The sequence below is a fragment of the Dermacentor andersoni genome, chromosome 1 (genome assembly GCF_023375885.2).
Source record: "Dermacentor andersoni chromosome 1, qqDerAnde1_hic_scaffold, whole genome shotgun sequence".
NCBI lineage: Eukaryota > Metazoa > Arthropoda > Arachnida > Ixodida > Ixodidae > Dermacentor > Dermacentor andersoni.
Genome location: NC_092814.1, coordinates 218652551 through 218677245, shown reverse-complemented (window position 1 = coordinate 218677245; position 24695 = coordinate 218652551). Strand labels below are relative to the sequence as shown.

The 24695-nt window shown below is 43.2% G+C and overlaps 1 protein-coding gene across 4 annotated transcripts in view; it reads right to left on the bottom strand.

The window, feature by feature from the left end:
* The window catches only part of LOC126548236 (ecotropic viral integration site 5 ortholog-like), a 245437-nt gene that overhangs the window by 6437 nt on the left and 214305 nt on the right, over window positions 1-24695 (bottom strand). For 3 of the 4 annotated variants that reach the window (XM_050196387.3, XM_050196386.3, XM_055063227.2), the window contains 6 exons: window positions 24361-24507; window positions 21817-21966; window positions 21228-21407; window positions 20166-20312; window positions 18626-18721; window positions 17032-17127 (listed from right to left, as the gene is read on the bottom strand). In XM_050196387.3, the coding sequence (XP_050052344.1) occupies window positions 17032-17127; window positions 18626-18721; window positions 20166-20312; window positions 21228-21407; window positions 21817-21966; window positions 24361-24507 (816 nt within the window). Of the gene's footprint in view, window positions 1-2568; window positions 2731-17031; window positions 17128-18625; window positions 18722-20165; window positions 20313-21227; window positions 21408-21816; window positions 21967-24360; window positions 24508-24695 lie in introns of all 4 variants that reach the window. The other variant, XR_008609148.2, reaches the window with a different exon arrangement.

Sequence of the window (24695 nt, the reverse complement as noted above, 5' to 3'; positions counted from 1 at the left end):
AAAAAGGAAACTAATACTTACAATAAGAATTTAAGCAGGTGACCACATTTTGTCAATGAAAACTTGGCTTAATTTGGTCACAGAAAAAGTTTGCAAATCTCTGACAACTCAACATTTTATAACTCACTGCTCATTCTCATCATTCCTGCATGTGAAAAGGTTTTGTAGTATCTGGTGCTTCACTGAAGACAGAGACATTCATCACAGGCAGTGCTGTTAGATGGTAGGGCCTGGAAAAACTTGCGTCATGTTACATCAAATGCCTTATCATTTAGATATGTAAACTAGGGTATGTGAAACCAAGAAATTTTTTTAAATAGCTACTTGTTTATTTTATTTGTAAATCATAATTTGCTTTCTGGATGCCCACTGTACTTTGAAGAAGAATTCACTGCATACTTTATTCACTGCTGTAGCAAGCAAAAGCACCAATGAAACATCAGTTCCAGTTAAAGTAAGACATTAGTCTAAGACCAAAGGCTTGCAGTGTTGGTGGAGCCCTGCAAGCCTTTGGTTTTTGATGCAACACTTGCCGCCAGCACAATGAATTTATTATTTTGATTCAGAAATGTCTGCTCTACCATGATGAGCATTGTATGAAATCAGATGCCCAAAGCGCTTTGCTGGCACACTCATAAAACGCTGATAGGACCTGTTGCACCACTACTAGTGCACAGATGACATCAGTATAATATGGATTATAGCATTCACAAGTGCAATAGAGAAAGCATATAATCTCACTGATAAATACGTAGCAGAAAACAACCTTTTACGGTCCTTTGGCAGTGCGCTGCAGGCTTTAGCATCAGCTTCTGCTTGCCCAGTGGTAACTCACAACCCCTGTACTTCTTCGTATTTGAGACACTGTTTAAGCACGCGGAAAGAGCTTTTACTTAACAACATGACTTCGTGGGAGAGTTGTAGAATGTGCACAAGAACAAAAGCAGAAAACTGGGCTAGTTGATTACTTGGCTTATGCGACACTTAGTGCCAAAAACAAACACACAACATGAAATATCCTGGAGGGGTGCTCATACTGTTCATTTCAACACCCATCCAAGTTATTTCATGTTTTGTGTCCATTACAATATGCCAAATAAGTGCACAAAAACCTTGAAATAGATAACCACTTCCATTCACAGCACCTTGGTAAATTTTTTTTAGAACACAGTAACTGTGGAACAACAGTTGTTGTTAAGACCATGAATGGCTATAACAAGGTAATGGTCATGAAGAAATTACAGAGCTCCTTCAACTTCATTACAAGGTTTAATTGTACTTTCACTTACTATATTAAAAGGTAGACACTCTGCCCCATCAACAAAATACACCGAAATTAAGAGCTATATAACTACTGAAATCGCAGGTAACCTACAACTATTCATCAATATGGATGTGGAGAACTAGGTGGCTGCCTCTATGGGACCTCTATAAAACATAGAAGCAAGGCACCACATCACCAGAGCGTGACGTTTCCCAAGCAGATGCAAAGGGCACAAAGCTGACTAATTTAGCATGTATTGCCTCATACGTCCCCTGACAGTGCAAGGAGGAACAGGTGGATGTGATAAATGCAATGGGTTAGCCACCCTCATTAGAGGCATTCCCCATGGACATAAGATTAAGAGGATAAAGCAGATTGGTCGCTGGCAGTTGTGGCATGAATCCTGGATGAGTCAGACTCATTCTTGCGATTAAGAAGGTCAGAAGACATCATTATTTTGCTTTTTAAGTACTCTTTCATGTGCATAGCACAGTGATAAAATGTTCCTTGTTGCTGCAGCATTTTAGATAACCTAAGCGACTGTCCCATATGAAATTGTCAGTTACGCATATTTCATACCTGTTGTTCGATAAACTGCCTATTTTACCTGGCGTCTCAAAAAAAGGAAAATACAGCTAAGTTTGCCTTCTTTACCCTAGGATGGTACACATCATGTGCTTTACATCTGGGATCACACTCTTTATGTTCAACACATGTTCACACAACACAAAACATGTTCGAGTAGTAGACTCTGAATATGAGTTAAAATAATAAAGACCAGAACCGATAGCTATTTGTTCATTCAGACTTCCTACTTAAATGAACCAAGATCAAGCCAATTCAGCTTCCAAGAGCTAACTTTCACCCTTGCACCCTACCCCCCCCCCATCCCACGCCCCTACCCCCACCCTTAATGTAATGTGGCAGTCAGAGAAAAACTGTTTACTCATTTGTAAGCTTTTAAAAGCTTACTGCACTTCTCAAGTGCACAAATGAGGCACGTGCCTAACATATAATATGTATAGCTTTTGTACATATTGAAGTATAAATTGTGATATTGCTCAACTTCAAGAAGAGCTTCGTTGGATTGGTGAAAACACAAGGTAGCAGCAAAAAAAGAAACGTTAGTGCACTGCAAGCATAAAAAGAGGGGGTCATGCAGTGGTGACACAGCCCCAAAGCCAAAGACGTCTCAGTGGTTTTGAGTGCACACAAATAAACACGCAGGCGAAGCAAAAGCAGGGCCGGTCATTTGCTAGCAAGCAGGTTTCTTTAGAGCATTAGTATGAGCAAGCAGAGATCACCTTTTACTTGCGTGGCAGAGAGAGAGAGAGCAGTGTGAGAGTGAGAGGCAGCGCGATCTAGAGTTGCTCAAGTCCCAGCCCAGAGTCCCACCCCATGGGGGTGAGTGGCGACGGGTGCAACAAGCTTGGCAAGATCGGGGAGGGCAGCTCTAAGCGGAACTTCTGCAAAAATGGATGGGGACACACACATATGGGACCATTTGCAAATTAGCTTTGGCTGGGGCTACAACATGTGGCAGTATTAGTGCTGCATTCCCTTCATTTACCAATGGATAGCATGGATACCGTAAGCCCTTTTGCTGCATCTCATCAGCTTCATACAATGAAGTGCAAACACTTCAAATATTGGGAATTGACAGCTAGTTTCAAGCAACAAAAGATTTGTAAGACAGGCAAAAGAAACAAAGGTTCCTTTCAGCATTATTTTTTTACTATTCCAGAAAAGAAAATATGTACATAACTTCTACTTTTGCATATTGCTATTTAAAATACTTGAAGCACCCTTCTGGCAAAGAAGTTGTTTTGTTGAAAGCCTTTTACCATTCTGTTGCAACTCAAACGTGCATTTGTACACTATATCAGATGGAAAGGGTGTGCTAAGAGGTTAACAGCATAACAATCTGCCAGGTTGCCTGCAGAAAGTACAATGATGCAATTGAATAATTAGAAAATGTTTTTAATTGTGTATATTGCAAGTCTCTGAGCCAAACTTGAAAGAACTACACAATACAACTGAACAAAATTTTGCAAAGCCTTCACTGAACATGGTGATGACAGGCATGCCCGAGCTTCGCACCTGTTTCAATGCGATAAATGCTAGCAACATTGCTAAACCAAGGAAATGCAACAAGTTTACACACATAGGTTTCATATAAATTGCACCAGAGTCTGCATTGTACCATTATAAATGACAGTTTTGCAGAAACATAATTGGAATTATTGCAAAAGCTGCACATATCAGCACCATGTTTCCATCTCTACATTATAAAGCAGTGAATGTCAAGAATGCCAAACCTACTTAGTAGAATACTCAGTGCACATTAAATTTACATAAAATGGCTGCCATGGGCTTGATTTAGTAAGTATACAAAATAATAAATGAAGGAGCATCAAGTTTGTCTACCAAAGTTGTGGCCCACTTGATAGTAAATGACACTACTAGTAACAACATATTGGCACCAATACGCTTAATTAACTTACACTGCTGCCTCCTTGACATCCACCATGATCTTTGTTCAACAACCAAAAACAGTTGATTAAGTAACCTGCGCAAATGCTTGTAAGCTGTCCAATATGTGAAGTGTGCCAAAGCAATTCACTATGGTTGTATATTCTTTGGACAAAGATCACAAGCATTATGAAAATCAAGTACAGTAAACCCCCGTTAACTCGAAGCTGTAAAAATCAGAAAGAATTTCAAGCGGAGTTTCGAGATAAGTGAAATCAATAAACTAGAAGCATGCTGGCCGTGCATAGACCACATGGAACATTTACAATATGTCACTAGTAACATTCTCGGTCACTTTCACGTGCATCGGCACCGCACAGGTCGGCGTCTAAGGACAATGGTGTTACAGGCACTGTGCCAAGACAGCGTGCTTGGCACAGGGTGAAGACTATTGATCCTAATGCAATATTTGAAGCCAGTCATGTCAGCATAACCAGTTCCGGACATTCAAAAAGCTTACGCAGCTACTTTCTATTTCGCAATAAATTCCGAATGATTTCATTTCGAAAACTGAAACTGAACTGCATTAGAGCGCGATTGTCACACCTTTAGCAGAGGCACACAAGTGACGTGGCATTTATGCCTCATTATCGCGCAAGCAAGAAGCGCGCATCCTTATCAAATCGCAATCTCACTGAAACACTGTAGGCTCGCATGCTGGTTTGTTTTGGGCACAGCGCACAGGCTGATCACGCCTGTTTAAAAGTGCCGATCATCTTGTTCAAGGTCCCAATTAATATGCTGTGACCCCACTGATGCGTCACTGACAGCGCCCTAAATGAGAGGGTAAAAAGAAAGTTGCAGTTTTGCCCGAAAGTGATATAGTAACAGCAAAGTATTAGACAACTACATGAAGCAAGGTTTGTAGTTTTATTGGCCATATGAATTGCAGTAAAGATTCCCTTACTAATTAAACTAACAAGCATGGTGTCATGCACACATGGACAAACATGAACAGATATCACTCGATGACTGCAAGCACTCGCTGTCACAACCCTGGTGGGATGAAGAACAGCAGCAGAAGTGGTGGGCGAATTTTCATTTGTGCTGCTTCTTGCTTCAACGTGAACTAGGCGCGCGACAACACAGTGCACATGAAACCATCAGTCATCTCGGCTCACCTACACTTTGCACCCTCCAAGAAAAGATAGGGAGCGCATGGCCATGCCATGCACAGCCGCGGCTGGACTAGGAGAAAAAACGAGTTCAACGCTGCCTCGTCGTCCTTGCCTTGCTATTTTCGAAGTCAAGATTTCTAGGTATCCGGAGTCCAGTGCAAGAACTTTCCAAGATAACAGGGTGAACAACACATGGGTTGACACCATGGCTGGAAAACAAATTTTAACTAAAAGGGCAGCTCTGGTGATTTTTCGAGGTCAACGGATCTGAATGAAATTTGCTGAGTGCCTTCTTCTTCATGCTTCAGTCATTTCTGGGAAACATAAGGCTTGAGAGTTGTGCTGATTTCTTTACAAATAAATTTCGTTTATTCCCTTGAAACACCTGCCTTGCCTGCTTCTCAGCTACTGGCCACACTGCGTTATGACATAACAGCCATATGCAGAGCATGCTGGGAGTGAATGGCAGACAACAGGACCGAGGTATCCACAGTAGCCGAGGGGTGAGCTAGTGATAGTGAGCTAGTGTTTGGTGTGAGAAGTTGCTGTCGCGAAAAGTTACGTTCTGTGTGAACGGGCAAGAGATGGGAGGCAAGTGGCATTGCGTTGTTGGCTGCACAAACGTCAGCCCTCGTCATCCACACACACAGTTTGAGCCGATGTCGAGCGCATTCAGCCGAGTTTAACTACCACAGTTGCCAAGTTGGTGTGTCTACTGCTTGGCGGTCTTGACCGACTGACCTGAAGCTAATTAAGCCATTAGGGTGAAGAAAACTGCTTCTGTAGTTAAGTTTTGATCATAAGGATTTGAATTCGATACAGCAGTGTAAACAATCGCCTCATTCAGCTGCCAACAGTGTCAATAATGGCATCGGCGTTTCTGTGAGAAAACTGTGCATTCTTTCGCAGTTTTTGATTACACGCAAAATGTCCTAACCTATGTCTACTTTACGAAACACACTAATTGTGTGCATGAAAAGAATACGAAGAATGATAAGTAGGCAGCATAACAACGCTCCCATATTACGGTCTTCCACTCGCTGTTTTCGAAAGTGCATGGTCGCTCATATCAGCGCGACACAGAGTGATGCAGAGGAGCTTACATGCACAAAATCTGCATGTTTTGCTATGTTCTGACATTAATTTGTGTCATTGGTGGGCAACTAGCCTTATATCTCAAGTGAATGACAAGCGGTTGCTGTACCTGCATGCCGATGTAAACAAATGCGCTAGTCAGCGCTTTGGGCTGTCAGCAGTGTCCTTGCGGGATACAAAGGCGGAAAGTTGTGCTCCACATGTTATAGCAAGTATGCGAAGCGCTTCCCCGAGAAATGGTGAAAGACCAGAAATAGCAAGCAGCACATATAAAATCAATGGTTAGGGCTACCCCTGGTCTTCATGTTGTGGCACGATATGTCGCGCATGGGCGCTGGCTGTTGCGATGGCGGGTCAAACAAAAGCCAAACGGCGATTTGTGGCTATTGAATTCGTCGGAATCGTAGCTGTCACTATTTGACAAACTTAAAGAGCTGGTGTAGCTGACATTGTTGTCCGAAGGTCCGAAAGCGTGGTCACAAATCAGCTGAGTGTCTGCTCTAGGCCAGTTTCGTTCGCCCTGGCGAGACCGGCATGCCTTGCATGTCTTCCCTGCTATGTGCCTCTCACGTTGTCACATGAAGAGGTTCTCTCAGCTGTTCGGTCAGGTTTCGTTTTTGTTTTCACACTTTCTTCACTGCTAAAAATTACTTTGGAATTTGCCGAACAATTTTACTATCAGACGCGTGACAGGGAGGTCTCGGGAACCTAAATATTCCATTACCTTGACATGGTCTGAATACCGCCGTAGTTGCCCTTTAAAGAGGCACTAAGGGCAAATAATAAGTCAATGTGGACTGCTAAAATACATTCCAGGAACTTTTCTGCACTTGTTGTGCGCCATGAAAAGACTTAGTTTACAAGAAAATCGCATCTGAAGGGTCCGCATACCCTTAGCATAATTCAGATCAACCGCCCCCGAGCGAGGAGTGGCGACGCTGAATATGCCACCACCTCCCATCAGTGGAAGTAAAGGCGCCCGACAGGCGGCACTGTGCATTTCTGTGCAAAACGCAAAGATTCGGTCATTGAGAAACCAAACCAAAACAGAGCATTGGATTCGGCACTGCAGCTGCTCTTGGTTAGGGTGGCTAGAACTGGGGGATGTGAAGAGCGTGGGGCATTTCCCTTGCACGGAAGTATCGCCTTGTGTGACACTCCGCTAGGTCAAGATAGGGCCCTGTGGTCGGGGGCACGGGGACTGGTCAGCTGCCAAGATACACAAGAGGCATATGAGTATTTGAATAAAGAAAGCCTAGAAGAGGTTGACAGAACCGGAGTCATTACATTCATAGGTTACTGTTCCACATGTTTTTTGTAAAGCTGCCTCATGATAGCGCGCCTTAAATATTAAGGATGCCGTGAAATGGGAAAAAGAAAAAGTGAGAGAGAGAGAAAAGGAAAAAAAGAAAGCTCAGCGATGATGTTTTGTGCCTCAATGCAGTTCAGGGTACAAATCATTGCTGGAAAAAGTGTCCCTTTTCTGTGCGGCAGCATGCAAAGGGTCATTTATGAGTTGGGAGCAGTCTATCCGGGGCTGACAGAGCTCTACAGCAGAACTCCTCTGTAAAGGAATTCCACAGAAGACAAGGTTCTGCAGCGAAATGATGCTTTACAGGAAGGTCTAATGCTACAGTTCTCATGGAGGCAGCACAAGTGGCCATGGAACACATGCCAACTACACAGAGCAACACAATGATGCTCACCTCGCATACTATATTGCAGGAAACGTCACAAGAAAGCAGGTTCTCCCATGTGCAGGGATGCCTACGATGTGCCAAGGGACAGACAGTGCTGTAGGGGAAGTATCTACTGATGTATCCAAGGAATGAGATTTTGGAGGGCTTCTGTCTTCTGTAGTTGTCAGAGTCACTGTACAACTTGTTTAAGGTGGTAGGCCACAAAAATTTTTTTTTTAAATCGGAAGCCAGGATTCAAAGAACCTTTTTTTCTGAATAAGCATGTCTTATTTAGCTTATTCAACTATTTAAAGTGCTGAAATTGGTTCCTTTTATTTTGTGGCAGGTAATTTTTGTCATAAAATGTGGTAAAAGTGCTAGTCATGGAAGCAGTGACTAATGCATTGCTGAATTGAGTAAAGTTTTGGAATTTATGTAGCTAAGTGGGGTACCTGTGCAATGAACAAGGATAAATGCAATGTAATAAATATTAAGAAAGTAATGTTAAAACAACTAAGCAAAGTGAAAAAAATTGCCAATTTGTGCCAAATTTATTTGCAAAATAAGTTATAAATGCGAAAATATTGCATCAATTTCTTTTGTTCTAGTTCGTTGTAGACATCTCTATAACAGGAATGAGTGTGCAAAATTTCATACCAAAATGCTCATTAAACAAAAAATAATCAAAGTTTGTGTAACATGAGGAGGAGCAAAGTCTTGTTTTAAGAAAAATGTAAACAAATCTTCAAACCATGGGACAGAGGCCAAAAACTAGACAGAGGTCGAAAATGCACCAGCTTTATAACTGCCCCCATGAGATGCGCTAGAGTCTCCTTTTGTTCATTTGGCTGCTTGGCGACAACATAAAATGAAAAAATTGCTTTGAATAATATTTAAATAAAAGAAATAGTACTGATTTTTGGTTTCACAATACGAGGGATGGTTTGGAAAGCTCACTGTAACTCCCAAACTTAGGATGATAGGAAGATAATTTGTTTCTTTTTTTGCAACACGTTGCTGAATGTTTGGACGTACACGAAATGTAAAAAAACAAAAGAAAGAAAAATCGATTTGGGGAAAAGAAATTGACTATTGAATGTGGCCTACCACCTTAATGCTGCCGAATTAAACAAAGTAATATATGTTTAGCAAAATGTGTATGGATTCAAAAATTGTAAGCAGCCCAAGTGCTGCATGCAGCAGCATGCCACAAACAGGCTGCCAAGCATTGCACATAATTAACCAGATTAGATGTTAGATTTTTTTTTTATCACAAGGATTAATTTCCTTTTAAAGGGGCTTATCCAGGCAGTAAGTGAAAAAAATATAAAGAGGCTGAAGCCTTTTGTATAGTTTAAGGCACCATGCAGCACAGAGTCACAGATACTATTGCTGATAAAGTTACGCCTTTTAAAGTCATTACACAAAGTTGAGCCTCAATTTATCTACAAAACTGAACATATATTATGCAAAAATGAGGTGAGGTGTGCAGACAGGACACAAGAGTAGAGAAGTGGACAACACTTTGTGTCCTGTCTGCACACCTCACCTCTTTTTTGCATAATGAATCCTTACCAACTAACTCAGCTTTCTGTCGTTCTAAAATTGAGCATATATACTGGCCTCACGATTGCAAGACCTTAGGTGTCACTCAAAGGTGCATAGAGAAAAAGAGAATACATAAATGGACACGATTATTTGCAGTAAGGTACAACATCAGGCTACTCTCCTTAACTAAGTCCATAAATCATATAAAAATTTATAGAGATAATTTTGCATTAGCAAAAACTGCAATCAAAATGCACGGCCTTCAATATATGCTTTATTGAAAAATGGCTGCACTATGGCTGAATTATTTTGCTGGTGTAAGGAGGTTCATGCTGATGCCTCAGTAGGAGGTTCTTCAGTGCTACAGGTGTATATTGTGAAAGGGCAATGTTGTTGAACGCTGATATAACTTACACCTACAAAAAGCAAGCAACATGCAGCGTGAGTGCAATGCCATATGCTGCAAGAAGCTACCACGCCCGACACCCCTGATGACAGCGCCCCTGCGGCGGGATCGGACATCCCGGCAAGCTTGGAGCACCCTGTTTTCACACCTCTCAGTTCTAGCCTGTCTTGGTCAGTGGTGTGGATTATTCGGGAATCCCACGACATCACATGGACATGGCATTCTGTGCTGCTTGCAGTTTGTGGGATTTTCACGAGCCAGCAAAACCAGGGCAGCACTACGCAATAATGAAACTACTGAAATGCAAAAGCATGGGTGGCACAGAGTGGAGAAAACGAAACCTTTCGAACGCCCACGTGGTTGTCAAGGGCAATGTCAATGAGTTCTTTTTTCTAAAGATCAGGAACAACTGGACAAGTAGCATTTTCTTTCATCTTCAATCTTCAATCTTCAATCTTTCTTTCATCAAGCAATACAATTAACTTTTTATTATGAGTGGCTGAGTACTAGTGACAATATTATAATGAGTGCCTTTGTCATCGGGCTAGTACTTGAATGTCTTGGGGGAATCTTTGTGTCCTGCATTCACCTCAGTTTCTCTATTACTAAAGCTCTTTTTGTGCTAATATTGATGCCTTAGACATCCTTGAGCACTTATAACTTTAACTTGACTTAATATTTGCCTTTAGTGTCCCTCTAACTCATATTTCGAGATATTGGAGTTCTGAGCCAACAAGGTTTTACTGGCATAATGTAATGTGAGTGATATTCACAGACCAACTCAGTTAACACTTACCTATCACCGCAAGCAGCACTACATACATAATATGAAGACTATACATAGACTATACTGCCTTTTCAACAAATTGTTTCAAAAAAGATTTCATAAGATGATTGAAAATATTGTTATGCATGAAGAAAATGAAGACCAGTGAACGTGCTTGCGGTCCCGAGTGGGGAAAGGAAGAAGAGGACGACGCTCAGTTGATCAACCAGCTGGCCGCTCTTGCGCTCACCTTCGCGACCTAAAGTAAACTGTCCCCTTCAACCGTAAGGGTTATAAACGGTCTCCTTCGCGCGTAACAAAGTGGTGGAAGTGCTGGGTACCGCTCACAACAACGGAACCATCACTGCCGCAGCTTCATCGAAGCCATCGACTTGCCGGCCTCCCGCCATCAGCCGTGACTGTCTTCGAGATGCCAGAAGTAGTAGCCGCTCCGAGGGCAGCGCCTAGCAGTGCACTGCCGTACTACTGAGTTCCACCCACCTTCGGAGGCAAAGCGGGGGAAGATGCCGACGAGTGGCTTGTCCACTACAAACGAGTGAGCAAGTCCAACGGGTGGGATGCAACCGCTCAGCTCACCAATGTGGTATTCTCCCTGACCGATACCGCCCTCGTGTGGTACGAGAACCACGAGGACGTGCTTACGACGTGGGAACATTTTGTTGACGAGTTAAAGGCGTGTTTTGGGGACTCAGTCGCCAAAAAGAAGCGTGCGGAGCAGACACTGTCGCAACGGGCGCAGCTACCAGGTGAGACATGCACAACATATATCGAAGAAGTGTTAAAGCTGTGCAAGGTGGTCAGTGCTCGCATGTCGGAAGAAGATAAAGTTGGACATTTGCTGAAAGGAGTGGCTGAGGATGTGTACAATTTTCTAATTGGAAAGGAGAGCCTCAGTTCTGTGTCCGACGTCATCCGGCACTGCAGAACTTTTGAAACGCTTAAGATGCGTCGGATTGCGCCAAAGTTTGGTCGGTTGGCAAACGTTACGACGGTTGCCAGTGTGGACACGAGTCCTTGCCTCGACCTTCCTTCGACGATCCAACAGATTGTCCGCGAGGAACTTTCCCGCCGCGAAGAGTTGTTGCATTCAACTGTTGACCACCATGGTGTGTACACGTCACGTGAGGCTGTGACGGCGCCACATTCGGCCCCTTGGCAACCGATGGTTACCGCAGCGGCCGTAGAGTACAGCGCAGCCCCACAGTCGAGGATGACAACACGCCCTCCGACTCTGCGCTATGACCAACGTGCTCGGCGCACGCCTTCTCGACGCCCAACATATTGTCGTGACACACGCCACGAACCAACCCACTACACGCGGAAAAATGATAATACCCGCTTCATCGACGAACAACCAAGGTTTCGACCTCTCCCGGTGTGTTATTCCTGCGGTGTCCCGGGTCATATATCGCGGTTTTGTAACCAGCGTATGACCACGTGGTATGGCCAGCCTTCATTCAGAGATTTCTTGGTCCTCCGAATGGCCACACGGTGCCCCGTGGCCAGCACACGTATCATCTGGCGACGAGTATTGGCTGAGAAGCTCCCGGAATCGCTCCCCGGCATCTGACAGGAGTTTGACACCCCCACCACAACGTCGTGCTCCCCGTTCTCCCTCACCGCTGCGTCGCACCACGTCCCCTTCGTCACCAGAAAACTAGCTAGCGCGGCCGATGGAGGTGAGGTCGCTGGAGACGTGCTACTGACAGAAATACCTCCTGTGTTGATGCTGAAAAACAAAGTGCTCGTTCTTGTAGATAATGTCCCTGTGATGACTCTGGTGGACACAGGCGCAAAAAATTTCGGTCATGAGTGTCTCTTTTAAACACGTGTTAGGGCGAAAGGTTTTGTTTAAATGGGACCAAAATTCAAATTTCTGTGGAGTGAGTGGCGAGCCGTTGCGACCTATTGGTGTGTGTAGTGCTGACGTGTTTTTGGGAGGCCATGTTATTACGACAGAGTTTGTAATTATTCCTCGGTCGACCCATGATGTTATTCTCGGCATGGACTTCTTGCGGGAGTGTGGTGCTACTGTCGACTGCCGCACAGGGAAGGTATTTATAAGTGGTAGAATTCCATCAGGACTCCTGGAGAACCCTGTAGATCGCGAAGCTACACTGTGTGTTTGTGGTGATACGGTCACACCTGCATCATCTACCGTTTGCGTTCCCGTTGTCTGTTGCGGCGCTGATTCCGACAGCTTCGAAGCTACCACAGAACCGATGCACTTTAACTGTATGAAGAAGAATGTGTTGGTGCCACATTGTGTGGTGTCGATCAAAGGCGGACGCACTGGCTTATGGACCGTAAACTGTTCTAAGGAGCCTGTTATACTACCAGACGGCATGAAATTAGCCTTCGCCAGGGAACACGCATCCTTATCCGTGGCTGAACTTACAGATGTGCCGGCAGAACCTGATAGCCACAGTTCGGAAACGGCCCTTTTGTCGATGGTAAACAAATCGCTCAGCACGAGTGAACGCCGAACGTTAGTGGGTGTGCTTTCGAAGCACATTTCGGTTTTCGACTTTGCGCAGAAGGACAAAATACCTGCAATCCCTACGTCTCGAACGCGCCATACCATCAACACGGGTTCGGCAAATCCAATTAGACAAAAGCCATATCATGTTTCACCATCAGAGCGCCAGCTTATCAACGAACAAGTGCACGAAACGATGAAAAAGGGAGTCGTACAAGAGTCAGCGAGTCCGTGGGCAGCTCCAGTGATTCTTGTTAAAAGAAAAGATGGATCTTGGAGATTTTGCGTCGACTATCGACGTTAGACTGCCTTCATTCCACCTCTTACTTTTCCTCAGTAGATTTACGATCCGGCTATTGGCAAATTCCGATGCATCCTGACGACAAGGAGAAGACTGCCTTTGTAACCCCTGACGGGCTCTTCGTATTTAATGTGATGCCATTTGGATTGTGCAACGCTCCGGCAACTTTCGAGAGATTTATGGACACTGTTCTGCGCGGCTTGAAGTGGAACATCTGCATGTGCTACCTCGACGACGTCGTCATCTTTGGCCGCATCTTCAGCGAACACAACTCACGTCTGGATATTGTCCTGAACTGCATCAGAAACGCTGGTCTAGTTTTAAACTCTACGAAATGCCACTTCGGAGACTGCCAAACCCTTGTGCTTGGGCACCTCGTCAACAAGGATGGCACCCGCCCTGATCCCCAGAAAACAGCAGCCGTTGAAGCGTTCAGTGCACCGCGCTCTGTCAAGGAGCTCCGTAGTTTTCTGGGGCTTTGTTCCTATTTCCGCCGATTTATTCCTAAATTCGCCGACGTCGTGTATCCGCTGACATGCCTGCTACGAAAGGACACCCCCTTTGAGTGGACTCCGGAGTGCGACTCTTCTTTTCATCAGTTGAAGTTCCTGCTGACGTCACGACCGGTTCTTCAACACTTCAGTCCTTCAGCTCCGACGGAACTCCATACGGATGCCAGTGGCATAGGTATTGGTGCCGTCCTAGTTCAACGCTACGGTGACCGCGAACACGTGATCGCATATGCAAGCAGCTCATTAAGTAGGCCTGAGCAGAATTACACTGTCACGGAACAAGAATGCCTCGCGGCAATATTTGCGGTTCAGCGGTTTCATTCTTACCTGTATGGACGCCCCTTTACAGTGGTCACCGACCACCACTCATTGTGTTGGCTTGTGAATCTTCGTGACCCTTGTGGCCGCCTTGCGCGCTGGGCACTCCGGCTGCAAGAATACAGCTTCACCGTCTCTTATAAGAGCGGTCGACGACACGCTGATGCGGACTGCCTCTCGCGTATGCCACTTAGCACTACGGACTGTGACGCCGACGACTTCGATCACCTCGTGGCTTCTGTATCACCGCGTTTTCCAGACTTCGACTGCTTCAAAGCCGAACAGCGAAAAGACGATAAATTAACACCGCTCTTCACCGCTACTACCGCCTCGACGACAGCAAACCATTTCTGTGTACGTGATGGACTCCTGTATAAGAAGAACTTTTCCGGCACTGGCGCACGTTTTCTCGTAGTGGTACCGGAGAGCCTTCGCACAGCGATTCTGAGTGCTATGCACGACGACCCTACGTCTGGCCATTTAGGTTCGGCGAAGACGCTCTACCGGATCCAGGAATGCTTTTATTGGCCTGGAATGCGACAGTCTGTTGAGACGTATGTGGCCAGCTGCATGCAGTGTCAGCGCCACAAACGGCCATCTACAGCTCCAGCTGGTCTCCTGCAGCCGATCCCGCCTCCAAGCACGCCTTTCCAACAAGTGGGCATTGACTTCGTAGGCCCATTTCCAAAATCAGCCAAGGGAAACCGTTGGATAGTTGTTTGCGTTGACTACCTCACACGCTACTGTGAGACGGCGGCCGTGCCCTCCGCAACTGCCACTGACGTTTCAACATTCCTGCTGAAATATGTGATCCTGCGACATGGTCCGCCTCGCGTGATCATCAGCGACCGTGGACGACAATTCACAGCAGACGTTGTAGAGGAGCTGCTTCGTTTGTGTGAATCCAACTTGCGTCACTCGACACCATACCATCCACAAACGAATGGGCTTACGGAGCGCACCAACTGAACAATTGTAAACATGCTATCTATGTATGTTTCATCCGACCACAAGAACTGGGATGACGTATTGCCTTTTATCACGTACGCATTCAACACCGCCAAGCACGAGACTACCGGCTATAGCCCTTTCTTTCTGCTGTACGCACGGCCACCCCGGTACACAATCGACACTGTTTTCCCCTTCTGTAGTCACGAAAATCCCACTGTTGCCAAGACTCTCTGCCTCGCCGAAGAAGCCCGTCGTATTGCTCGTTTGTGCACTTTGGCATCGCAGGACAGATCAAAAGCACGCTACGACATTCGCCACCGTCCGGTAACCTATCGCCCTGGTGATTTAGTCTGGCTGTGGACTCCAGTACGGAAACGCGGGTTATGCCAAAAGCTTTTGGCCACCTACGATGGACCGTTTGTTATTATTAACAGACTCACGGAAGTCACGTATAACATAGCTCGCCTCACGGCGAGTGGTAGAAGAGCTGCCAAGACACAAGTGGTCCATGTCGCCCGCTTGAAATTGTTCACGTCAAGATAAATGGATTGACTCGCCCGGCGGGCTTCGTCTGCGACGAGAGGAATGTTACGCAGGAAGAAAACGAAGACCAGTGAACGTGCTTGCGGTCCCGAGTGGAGGAAGGAAGAAGAGGACGACGCTCAGTTGATCAACCAGCTGGCCGTGCTCACCTTCGCGACCTAAAGTAAACGGTCCCCTTCAACCATAAGAGTTATAAACAGTCTCCTTCGCGCGTAACAATATACACAAATAAAATTACCCAAAAGAAAAAGTTGTGGAAATGCTGTGCCGGCAAAAGGAAACATTCATCGTATTTAGAATACTTGCATACTCCAAATTCTACCACACACACTATTCTTGCAGTCATGAGAGAGCATAGGAACAGCACTACTTTAATATTGCATAAAATCCCAATTTTTAGGCTGGTTAAAGCTTGTGGGGATGCGCAACTGTCACGCGTCTCCTGATATGCTGTTTTCCCGCACAGCTCCCGTCTCCTGCAAACCGGCTTCGCCGCGTGGCCTGCGTGATGCCCGCGGCAGTCGGTCTGGTTGAGGCGCAGTCCGAGAGATGGCGCGAGTGTTGCGCTGCTAACGCCGCCTACCGGCGGGGTTACTTGGGCGCGGAAAGGACAAGGCGCTTCCTCTTTGGTTCGTGGTCGTAAAGTGGCGCGGACGTTCCGCGCGTGCGCGAATCCATGGTCTGCGAGACCGTCTCGTGAGGCCTCATTTGAACGCGCCACCGTTCGCGTGACCGTACGCACAAACAACCAGGCGTTGGGATCCAGCATGGGGCGAACATATTCGCTCATTATCCGGTCGCGGTGAGTCGGACTTCTTAGATTTGTCGCGTGCCCATCGGCATGTTTTGTGGATAGCAACTCGGCTAGCAGGCATTGATCTATGAAAGGTGCAATCCCTTGTGATTTTTTGCACTACTGTGTTGTCGTTTCTTTGTCCCAAGAGCACGGATGAGAATCCTACAAGCTCTGATCTTCTGCATAACTCAAAGCAGCAGATCTCGAGAGTGTCACATCCCTTATTTTTTTTAAAACGTGGTTTACTAAAAACAGACACAGTAAGGGCTTCAGGATCTACGTAACACAACATACACAGAAGTGATGTCTGCATTTCTTTTTAGATGCACAATGAAGACGCCCGAAAGCGATACCCAGGAGGTAATATAACATGGCAAGTAATGGCAACCTTTAAATATAGACCATCTCTTGTTTATTAGCTACTTAGACAACAGATTCTTCTCAAAACAAATATGAACAAACTCTGAAGACCTGTTTTTAAGTCTTACCAGAAGTTGAGCTTAGCAATGGTGCACTAAATATCAAGGATCTACAAGACAAACTGAGACAAAAATGTTTATTTATTAAACAATATTAATTATTATGGATACAATTATTATTCTTAGAGAATAAGCTGAGGATTCACCTTAATGAATGCCTACTGTATTTAAGAGGCATCTGTGGTGTTACAAAGACAAAGTGCATGACCAAGAAAGAGCTCACCTCAGCCTTCAAGTCCGACACCTTATCCTGGAGCTCTTTCACTTCTTCAGACTCAGTGCTGCCCCTAAGTTGACCAGCCGTAAGCAGCTCTTGATTCTTGAGGACATGCATATAAAGTATATATATGTAGGTCTTTATAAATCTATATATATACATCAGACTGTGTGATGTAAGCACAAAAATAATGCACAACAAATAGTATTCTGGGAGCCTTATTTGTATACATGTATCTTTAAATTATTTTTTTTCTGTTTCAAAAAATTAGGAAGTTGACTGCTCTCTAATGCGATCTAGTGTAGTCACTTGATCGGAGTGAACAAGGTGAAGCCTGTTATGCCATGTCAAAATGTGTGGGTGAGGGTAAGACAGCACTTTGGGCTGCTGCTTTCACCAAAGGTGCTAACAGTCAGAGAAAGCCTGAACAGCTACACTGACCAGTGGCTGCATAGCAAGGCATGTTCTAGCAGTTGCTGTGGCTGCAGTGATTTTTCAGGTGTTTATTTGTGCTATTGCTTCATATTACATGTCTAACCAATAGACTGGCACCTGAGAAGAAGTTGCTATATATTTATGCGTATAACTCGCCACCATGCATAAACTGCACCTTCAATTACAACAGCCTAGGGAAAAAAAAGAAAAAAAAAATGCCGTATCGTCCAGACCAAGGGAGCGCCGTAGGAATGGGGGACGTATGAGTTCGCCAGTGGCGCGTGTGCTATTCACTAACAACTAAAGGCAAAATAGCGACTTGTAAAGAGGAGGAGAAAGGGCAACCATGAAAGAGGAGAGAAGGGAGCTTCAACACGTAGAGGTGGGGAGGAGGTGGGGTTCCCTGGAGATAATGAAACTGAACGGTGGAGAACCTTGCTTTGAGATGTGGCTTCACGGCAATGCGCGCCGCGCTGCCGTGAAGCCACATCTCAAAGCAAGGTTCTCCACTTCAAGGCAAAATTTGCATTAACCTGCACCCCTACTTTACTGTTAAATTTTAAAAAATGTTGGTGCAAAAGCTATGGTGCAAAAATATGGTGCAAACTATACGTGCAAAAAATATGGTGCATAGTGCAGACAAGCTGCTGTAGAGCACAACTACCATGACAAGCCTTTGCATGCTTTTTGCTTTACGATTCAAAACTGTGAGGCAGAAGGGTGGTGACTCCATCGGCACTGGCATGAGCTGCTGTGAGCCACAAGTCGCAAATATAGTTGATTGGTACTTTGTTGCCTATTGGTCTTAGATGAGGACACTTGTTGCAAAGCAAGACATTTTAGAAAATATGGGGTAGTATACACCTGCAATTTATGGTCGCTCAGAAAGAACACTTGCCGATATTCATTTTTCTATATTTAATAATTTTACTACTTTCCATTCAAAAAATGAACTTTTTTCACTTATTATTTTATTACATACCAAAATATGTAGATATAATAAAATTGACATGCTAAATACTATATTTCTTAACATAGCGTGAGCTCATTAGGTTTTAGCAGTTTCTAAAGACTGCATTTCTATGGTTTTCTTTTTATTTTCCCCAGTTAGCAATACTGTTGCTGGCCAACAGAAACAAACCAAGCAAGTGACACAAACAAGCACCTTGATCTCAAGAGAAGAAATTTTCTGCTTCATCTCGGCAATGATTTGGGTGTGTTCCACTTCCCGAATCCGAGCGTTCATCCTCTCTTCCTTCATCTACATCAAGCAGAAAAAAAAAAATATAATATGCATTAACTATGACTAGCATCTTTTCCAGGTGCGACATGAGAAATCATTTAATCTTGTGCACTTTCCTGCACTTTTGTTTCTTACACATCATTCTTTGAATAGGTTTCAACAAGTTTTAATATACATCAATGATCTGTCTAACTGCCTCTTTTCTTCGAAACATATACTTTATGCAGATGATGCCACTATCATTAACTCCGATAAATGCTTTACAACCTTAGTATCTAACCTTAATGGCAATTTACACAGCCTGCTGGAGTGGTGCCATACTAACCAGCTACAGATAAACCTGTCGAAAACAAAATTTGTTGTATTTACTTCCCACCAACCAATACTTCACTCCATTGCTCCTATTTTTCTGGGTGCAAGTCCTATCCCTGCAAGTTTTTCATACAACTATCTTGGCATAGAAGTACAAAGAAATCTTTAAGTTACACTTAACCAAAGTAAAACAAGATTACCTACGGGATTAGGGTACTTCTAAAAACACGAAACATATTTAACCATCAAATATTACTATCATTATACTTTTCATTTATTCATTCCCACATTAACTACTGCGTTACTTGCTAGGGAAACACTTACTTAACCCATTCAAACTCATTGCAAGTCCTACATAATCAGGCTATTAGGATAATTACATTTAGCAAATATAACAATAACGCCTCATATCTTTTACAAACTAATCACATTCTTTCAGTCACACAGCTCGTTAAATATAACCTAGGTACCTTTTTGTTCTGTCAAATCAATTACACACGATGCAATAGCTTGATACCACAACTTTCTCTAATAAATACTAATATTACCAGGTTTGCAATAATAGGAACTTCATTTTACCCAAAATACATACTAATTATGGCAAGCAGCGCGTCCATTTTTCATCTATCGCATTCTGGAACACATTACCATTAGATATAGAAACACTTAAAATTGACAAATTCAAGAAACAACTAAAAGATTACATTCTGTCAAATACTGATGCCTAGTTCATACTCACAACCATTCTTTTATGGTGCCTTCATTTCATTTTGATTGCCATACCATTAGGTTTCTGTTTCTGCCTTACTTATACATCCGAGTTAGCAAATTATACTGTGTTTGTCACGTCACCTATGCTGTTACTTTATTAGTTGCGAACTAGATATGTTAGTGCTTTTTTTTTCATGACATTTATCCACATGTAATTCTTCAATCATGCTATTCATACTAAAACCTGTAATTCTTCCATGTTAACGATTTGTTGAAACTGCTGTAATTTTTGTTTTATTACGTTTACTTTGTAAAGGAGGTCCCATTGCAGTCTTTGACTTAGGGAACTCCTTCTGTATATTAACATCTTGTAATCTTTCTAATCATCTCAATAAAAACTGATTCTGATTCTGAACAAGTAAAAGACAAAAGAACTCGCCTGTGATTCCAAGTTTGTGATTTTGCGTGCCTCATCCTGGACAAGAGAGTGCAACTCACGTTCCTTCTCTGAAACCTTGTCAGACATTTGCTGATACTTAACAATTTCATCTGCTTGACGGCGGATTTGGTTCAGGCTGACCTGGTTCTGCAGCAATGGCAACAAACACAATAACAGAAATGCTAAATGTGGCCATGTTTTCAAGTAGTTCCTGCTTCAAACAAACACTCCTTTTAACAATGAATACTAAATCTGTGTATTTTACAGCAATTAATAGTTACTGCGACAATAACCCTACAACTTTGAAGTTCGGTAAATGTCATCTCGAATTCCTTGAATCTCTTTATACCAAATATTATCTCCTCATTGCTTTTAGCTTGTCCAGGTTAAAAATGTAAATTGCGCACACTGAGTGTTACTCTACAGTGTTATAAATGCAAATTTTTTAAGCATATAATTATGACTATGCTAGTTATCTAACCATCCTGAAATTTCGCAAATTTCATCTTCAGTTCAACTCTACGCCAAATTTTACCTCCGCATCTCTCATAGCCTGCCGGTGACAATATGCACTCAGAGCGACACTTAAACATGGTTCCCTAGGACACTACTGCTTTGCTCAGAAAAGACGCAGCTTTTGCATCTAAATGACTCATGTAGCGGCAACAGCAATCCAGCAGGTTCAGATGGTGCACCCAAGAGAAAATTATGCGCACTGCCAATAACAAACTGCTGTTACACATATAGATGGCAGTTGAGAGGATTTGTGTTTACAATGTGGCTATACGCACCACGATGGGCCAGTGAAAGGCACCATTCATGCGCAGCAGGAGTGAGCAAAAGAAAGGACCTTGGCTAATGAAAGCTAGTAAATTCTTAGCAACTCTACTTATCATTCAACTTTTCTCAAGGAAAGATTTTTTTGGCACTGCCTCAGTGTCATCATTACGGAAGAACTACAAGTAGTACACACCAATGCCAACACAAAGTCAATCTGTGGCATCATCAAAATATCCACTGCTTAGAAATTCACTCATTATTAAGCATACACATCAAACTCACTTGAGTTTCCAGCTCCATGACTCTTTGACGCAGTTCTCGCAGTTCAGCAGTGGCATCAGCTTCCTTGAGCCGAGCAGTCATCAGTTCTTCCTGAAGCTGGTTCACCTGTGACTTATTTCCACTCCATCGTGATGGCGTTGACTGGTTGTCCAACTGATGGGGGTTCTCAGAGCGATGCTTCTACATAGAGAAAAGACAACAGTTTGTTCACATTCACACACACTTAGCCCACTGTTGCAATAAGTAACATAGCCTGCACCCTGAAATATTTTCAGCTATTACATGTGGTTAATTAAATACAACGATCAGTTCCATATTTTAAGTATATCAAATGATGATTAATTCCTGCACTACCAAACACCATGAATCAATTCACAGAGAGCAGTACGAAAGAACTGAACAATCTATAATTGATACAATGTTGCAAGTATTCAAAGTGTTCACGTAGCACATGATAGGCAGATAGGTTAGAAATGCAACCTTCGCAAGCACTTTCTTAGTTGCTAGAAGTGAGTTGATTGAAATATTTGGCTCTCTACCCTATTTATTAAAGAACACAAACAGTGATAGCAGCTAATGTCACACATACCTCCCAGGCAGCTTGCAAGTCAGCCACTTTTTGTCGAAGTTCTTTCATGGACAAATTAGCTTCAGCTTCACGCAATTTCACTGCTATCAGTTCTTCCTGTAGATTTGCCACGCTATCATCTGGTGTTGCTTCCCTTAGCCGCTTATTTTCCTAGAAAGAGTGACATAATAAATAGGCAAATAACCATGTTAAAATATTAACTGCTCAACAGAATATGGTTCATTGTACTAAAAAAATGGCAAAACATAGTAGAAAATACTACACACATGTGAACATTCGGATTTGGAAGAAAAAGTGAAAATCTGTTATTAGATTTATATTTAATTTGAGAATATGACACATATTCAGTATTTTCCCACTCACAATTGAATATACAAGCACACCACAGCGACTAGCATGCATAAACCAAAAGTCCATGTAAATGGTGGCTTTCTGCTGTAAGCTTCAAGCACCTGCTATATATCAATCAAAAATACTTATTTACTGCACCCTCTACTTTGAGTGAGAGATTTCCACAACAATCTAAGAACAACGTCATTTTGAGGTATCAGCAGATATATTAGAATAAGCACATATAATGAAACCATTTAGTTAAAAATGTCATTAAATTTAATGTTTTTCCATTGTCCTGAACTAAAAATTAACTTTGCTTGGGACCAGATTGCTCGAACTGCAGTGACAGAGGATTCTACTACACAGCGTGAACCACCGAGAACTCCTCCACCATGCCCCTATAAAGATAATCCTTTGTTCTCCATTTATTTCACCTACAAGGAAAACAGCATTTGAGTCTTTCAAGGAACTGATCACAACTGGATGACTGATGTTTGTAGCATTACTTTAAAATTGCATTGCTGAATCACTAAAGTGATATATTTAACCATGCATTTAAGTGATACATTTAACTGTGCATCAGTGTATAGCCAGCCATACTTTGAACGTGAATTTAGTTAGCTGTGTTGAGTTTTCCTGTTTTATTGTTGTAGTAATCATAATTTTACACATTCTGGTAACTTTTCACTGGTTGCTCACTTCAATGCTGCCCTGTTCTGGGCAGCTTTATTTCCTAGACTGGTTTAGTAAGAAAAATAAGGGTAACTGAGGGGCTAAATTTTTAGTAACAAATGTTAAAAGAAGAAGAAGAAGAAGCCAACAGAGAATGAATAATGAGAATATAGTGAACTATACAATATAATTGAACAATAAAGAAACTTCTGATTTCCTCTGTGCTTTTCTAGGTTTCATGGTCTGTTGGTTTTTTGTGGTTCCTACAGTGTCTTTAGCACCCTGAATATTTTATGAGAAAGAAGAAAGAGAAAAAAATCACCGATGATTACAATACTCCCTCATGCAAAATTTGAGCGCAGCTGTATGTGTTTTCATTTCGTGATATATCGGCTGATGCGGACAATCTGTCTCATGCGGCACGTTGCAAATGGAGCAAAATGTGGTGCGACTGCTTCGCTAATCGTGAGATCGCGAGAGGCCGCGTGTGGGTGACACGTGGGCACAATTCACAGCAGCCGCCGCATACAGACCTCCGCTCATGCAGTACTTTGTTTCCATACAGACAATGTGTGCTACTCTGGCGCCATCGTCACCGCAAAGCCCGTCTAACGCAGCACTTCACTTTTCTTCTCAAGCTTTCGCCACACCCTCTTCCTCCTCGTGCTCGCTTTGCTCTCACTGCTTTTTCATCCCCCGCTGCGCTCCACATTCGCTCTCATCTTATGTTGACGCTTGCCACAGGAATGGGTGTTTAAGATCTGCACTCTAAAACATTTGTTGTTGAGATCAATATTCAAGGCCAGTATTCTTTTAATACAGTACAATAGACTCAAAGATACCACATAAAACATTACATTGTCTATAGTGACCTGCTGGTTTAGCATTAGTGAGTTTTACACGGACTCTATACAAAAATATGGCATATATGAACATTTTTTTTTACCATCTACTGAATGCCAAAGTGTAGTCTCAAAAAAAAAAAAAAAAGAAAGTTATATTTGATTTAACTAACATATGAAAGGAGCTCTCAACAGTAAAGTTACACTAATCAAACAATGCCAACATTAGCTGTAACCATCAGGAACAAGTCACCAAGTGCAATCTGTGATTAGGCATGCAATTGCAATTTCATGAACTCCATGGGACTGCCACCAGCAGCTTACATACAACACACACATGCATACACAGAACATGCACTTGCTCACTATGCCTGGGTAGCTCTGCACCCTCTCCAGAATAGTACCTTACCAACAGCAGCAAGCATCAAGATGTCCACATTAACTAAGCATTATTAGATTACTACTACATGAACAGAAGCAGTGTGCATGGTAATCCAATCTAGCACATCAATCAAACAGCAAGTCACAACTAATCAGCCTTCTGTAAGTATAAATATGGACCAATGCCTGCAGTGTGTATGCTAGACAACAGCATGCATGTATCACCAAGATGGACAACAGCTTTCTGAAGAGTACAATGGCTGTCTACTTATGCACCATGTCACTGGTCACCAAAAGCGGTAGAGTAACAGAATACCTCTTCAAGCTCATGTATCCTCTGGCGAAGGCCACGCATAGTCTCTTGGCCTTCGGCTTCACGCAGCTTTACAGCCACCAGTTCATCTTGCAGTGACTTGAGGAGATCCTCTGTCTGGCTGTCCAGTGATGATGGCTGCGTCTGCGCCTGCAATAAAAGAAGTGCCAAGTTATGCTAAGCCTGGCTATGAGATCCAGACAATTTACCAAACAAACCAGACAATGAGAACCAGAATGAGATCCAGACAATTTATACGGAGCACAGTGCACACTAAGCCATGTTTTTACATTCACTTGTGAAAGAAACTGGAATGGCCCATGTTTGGAATTGATGAG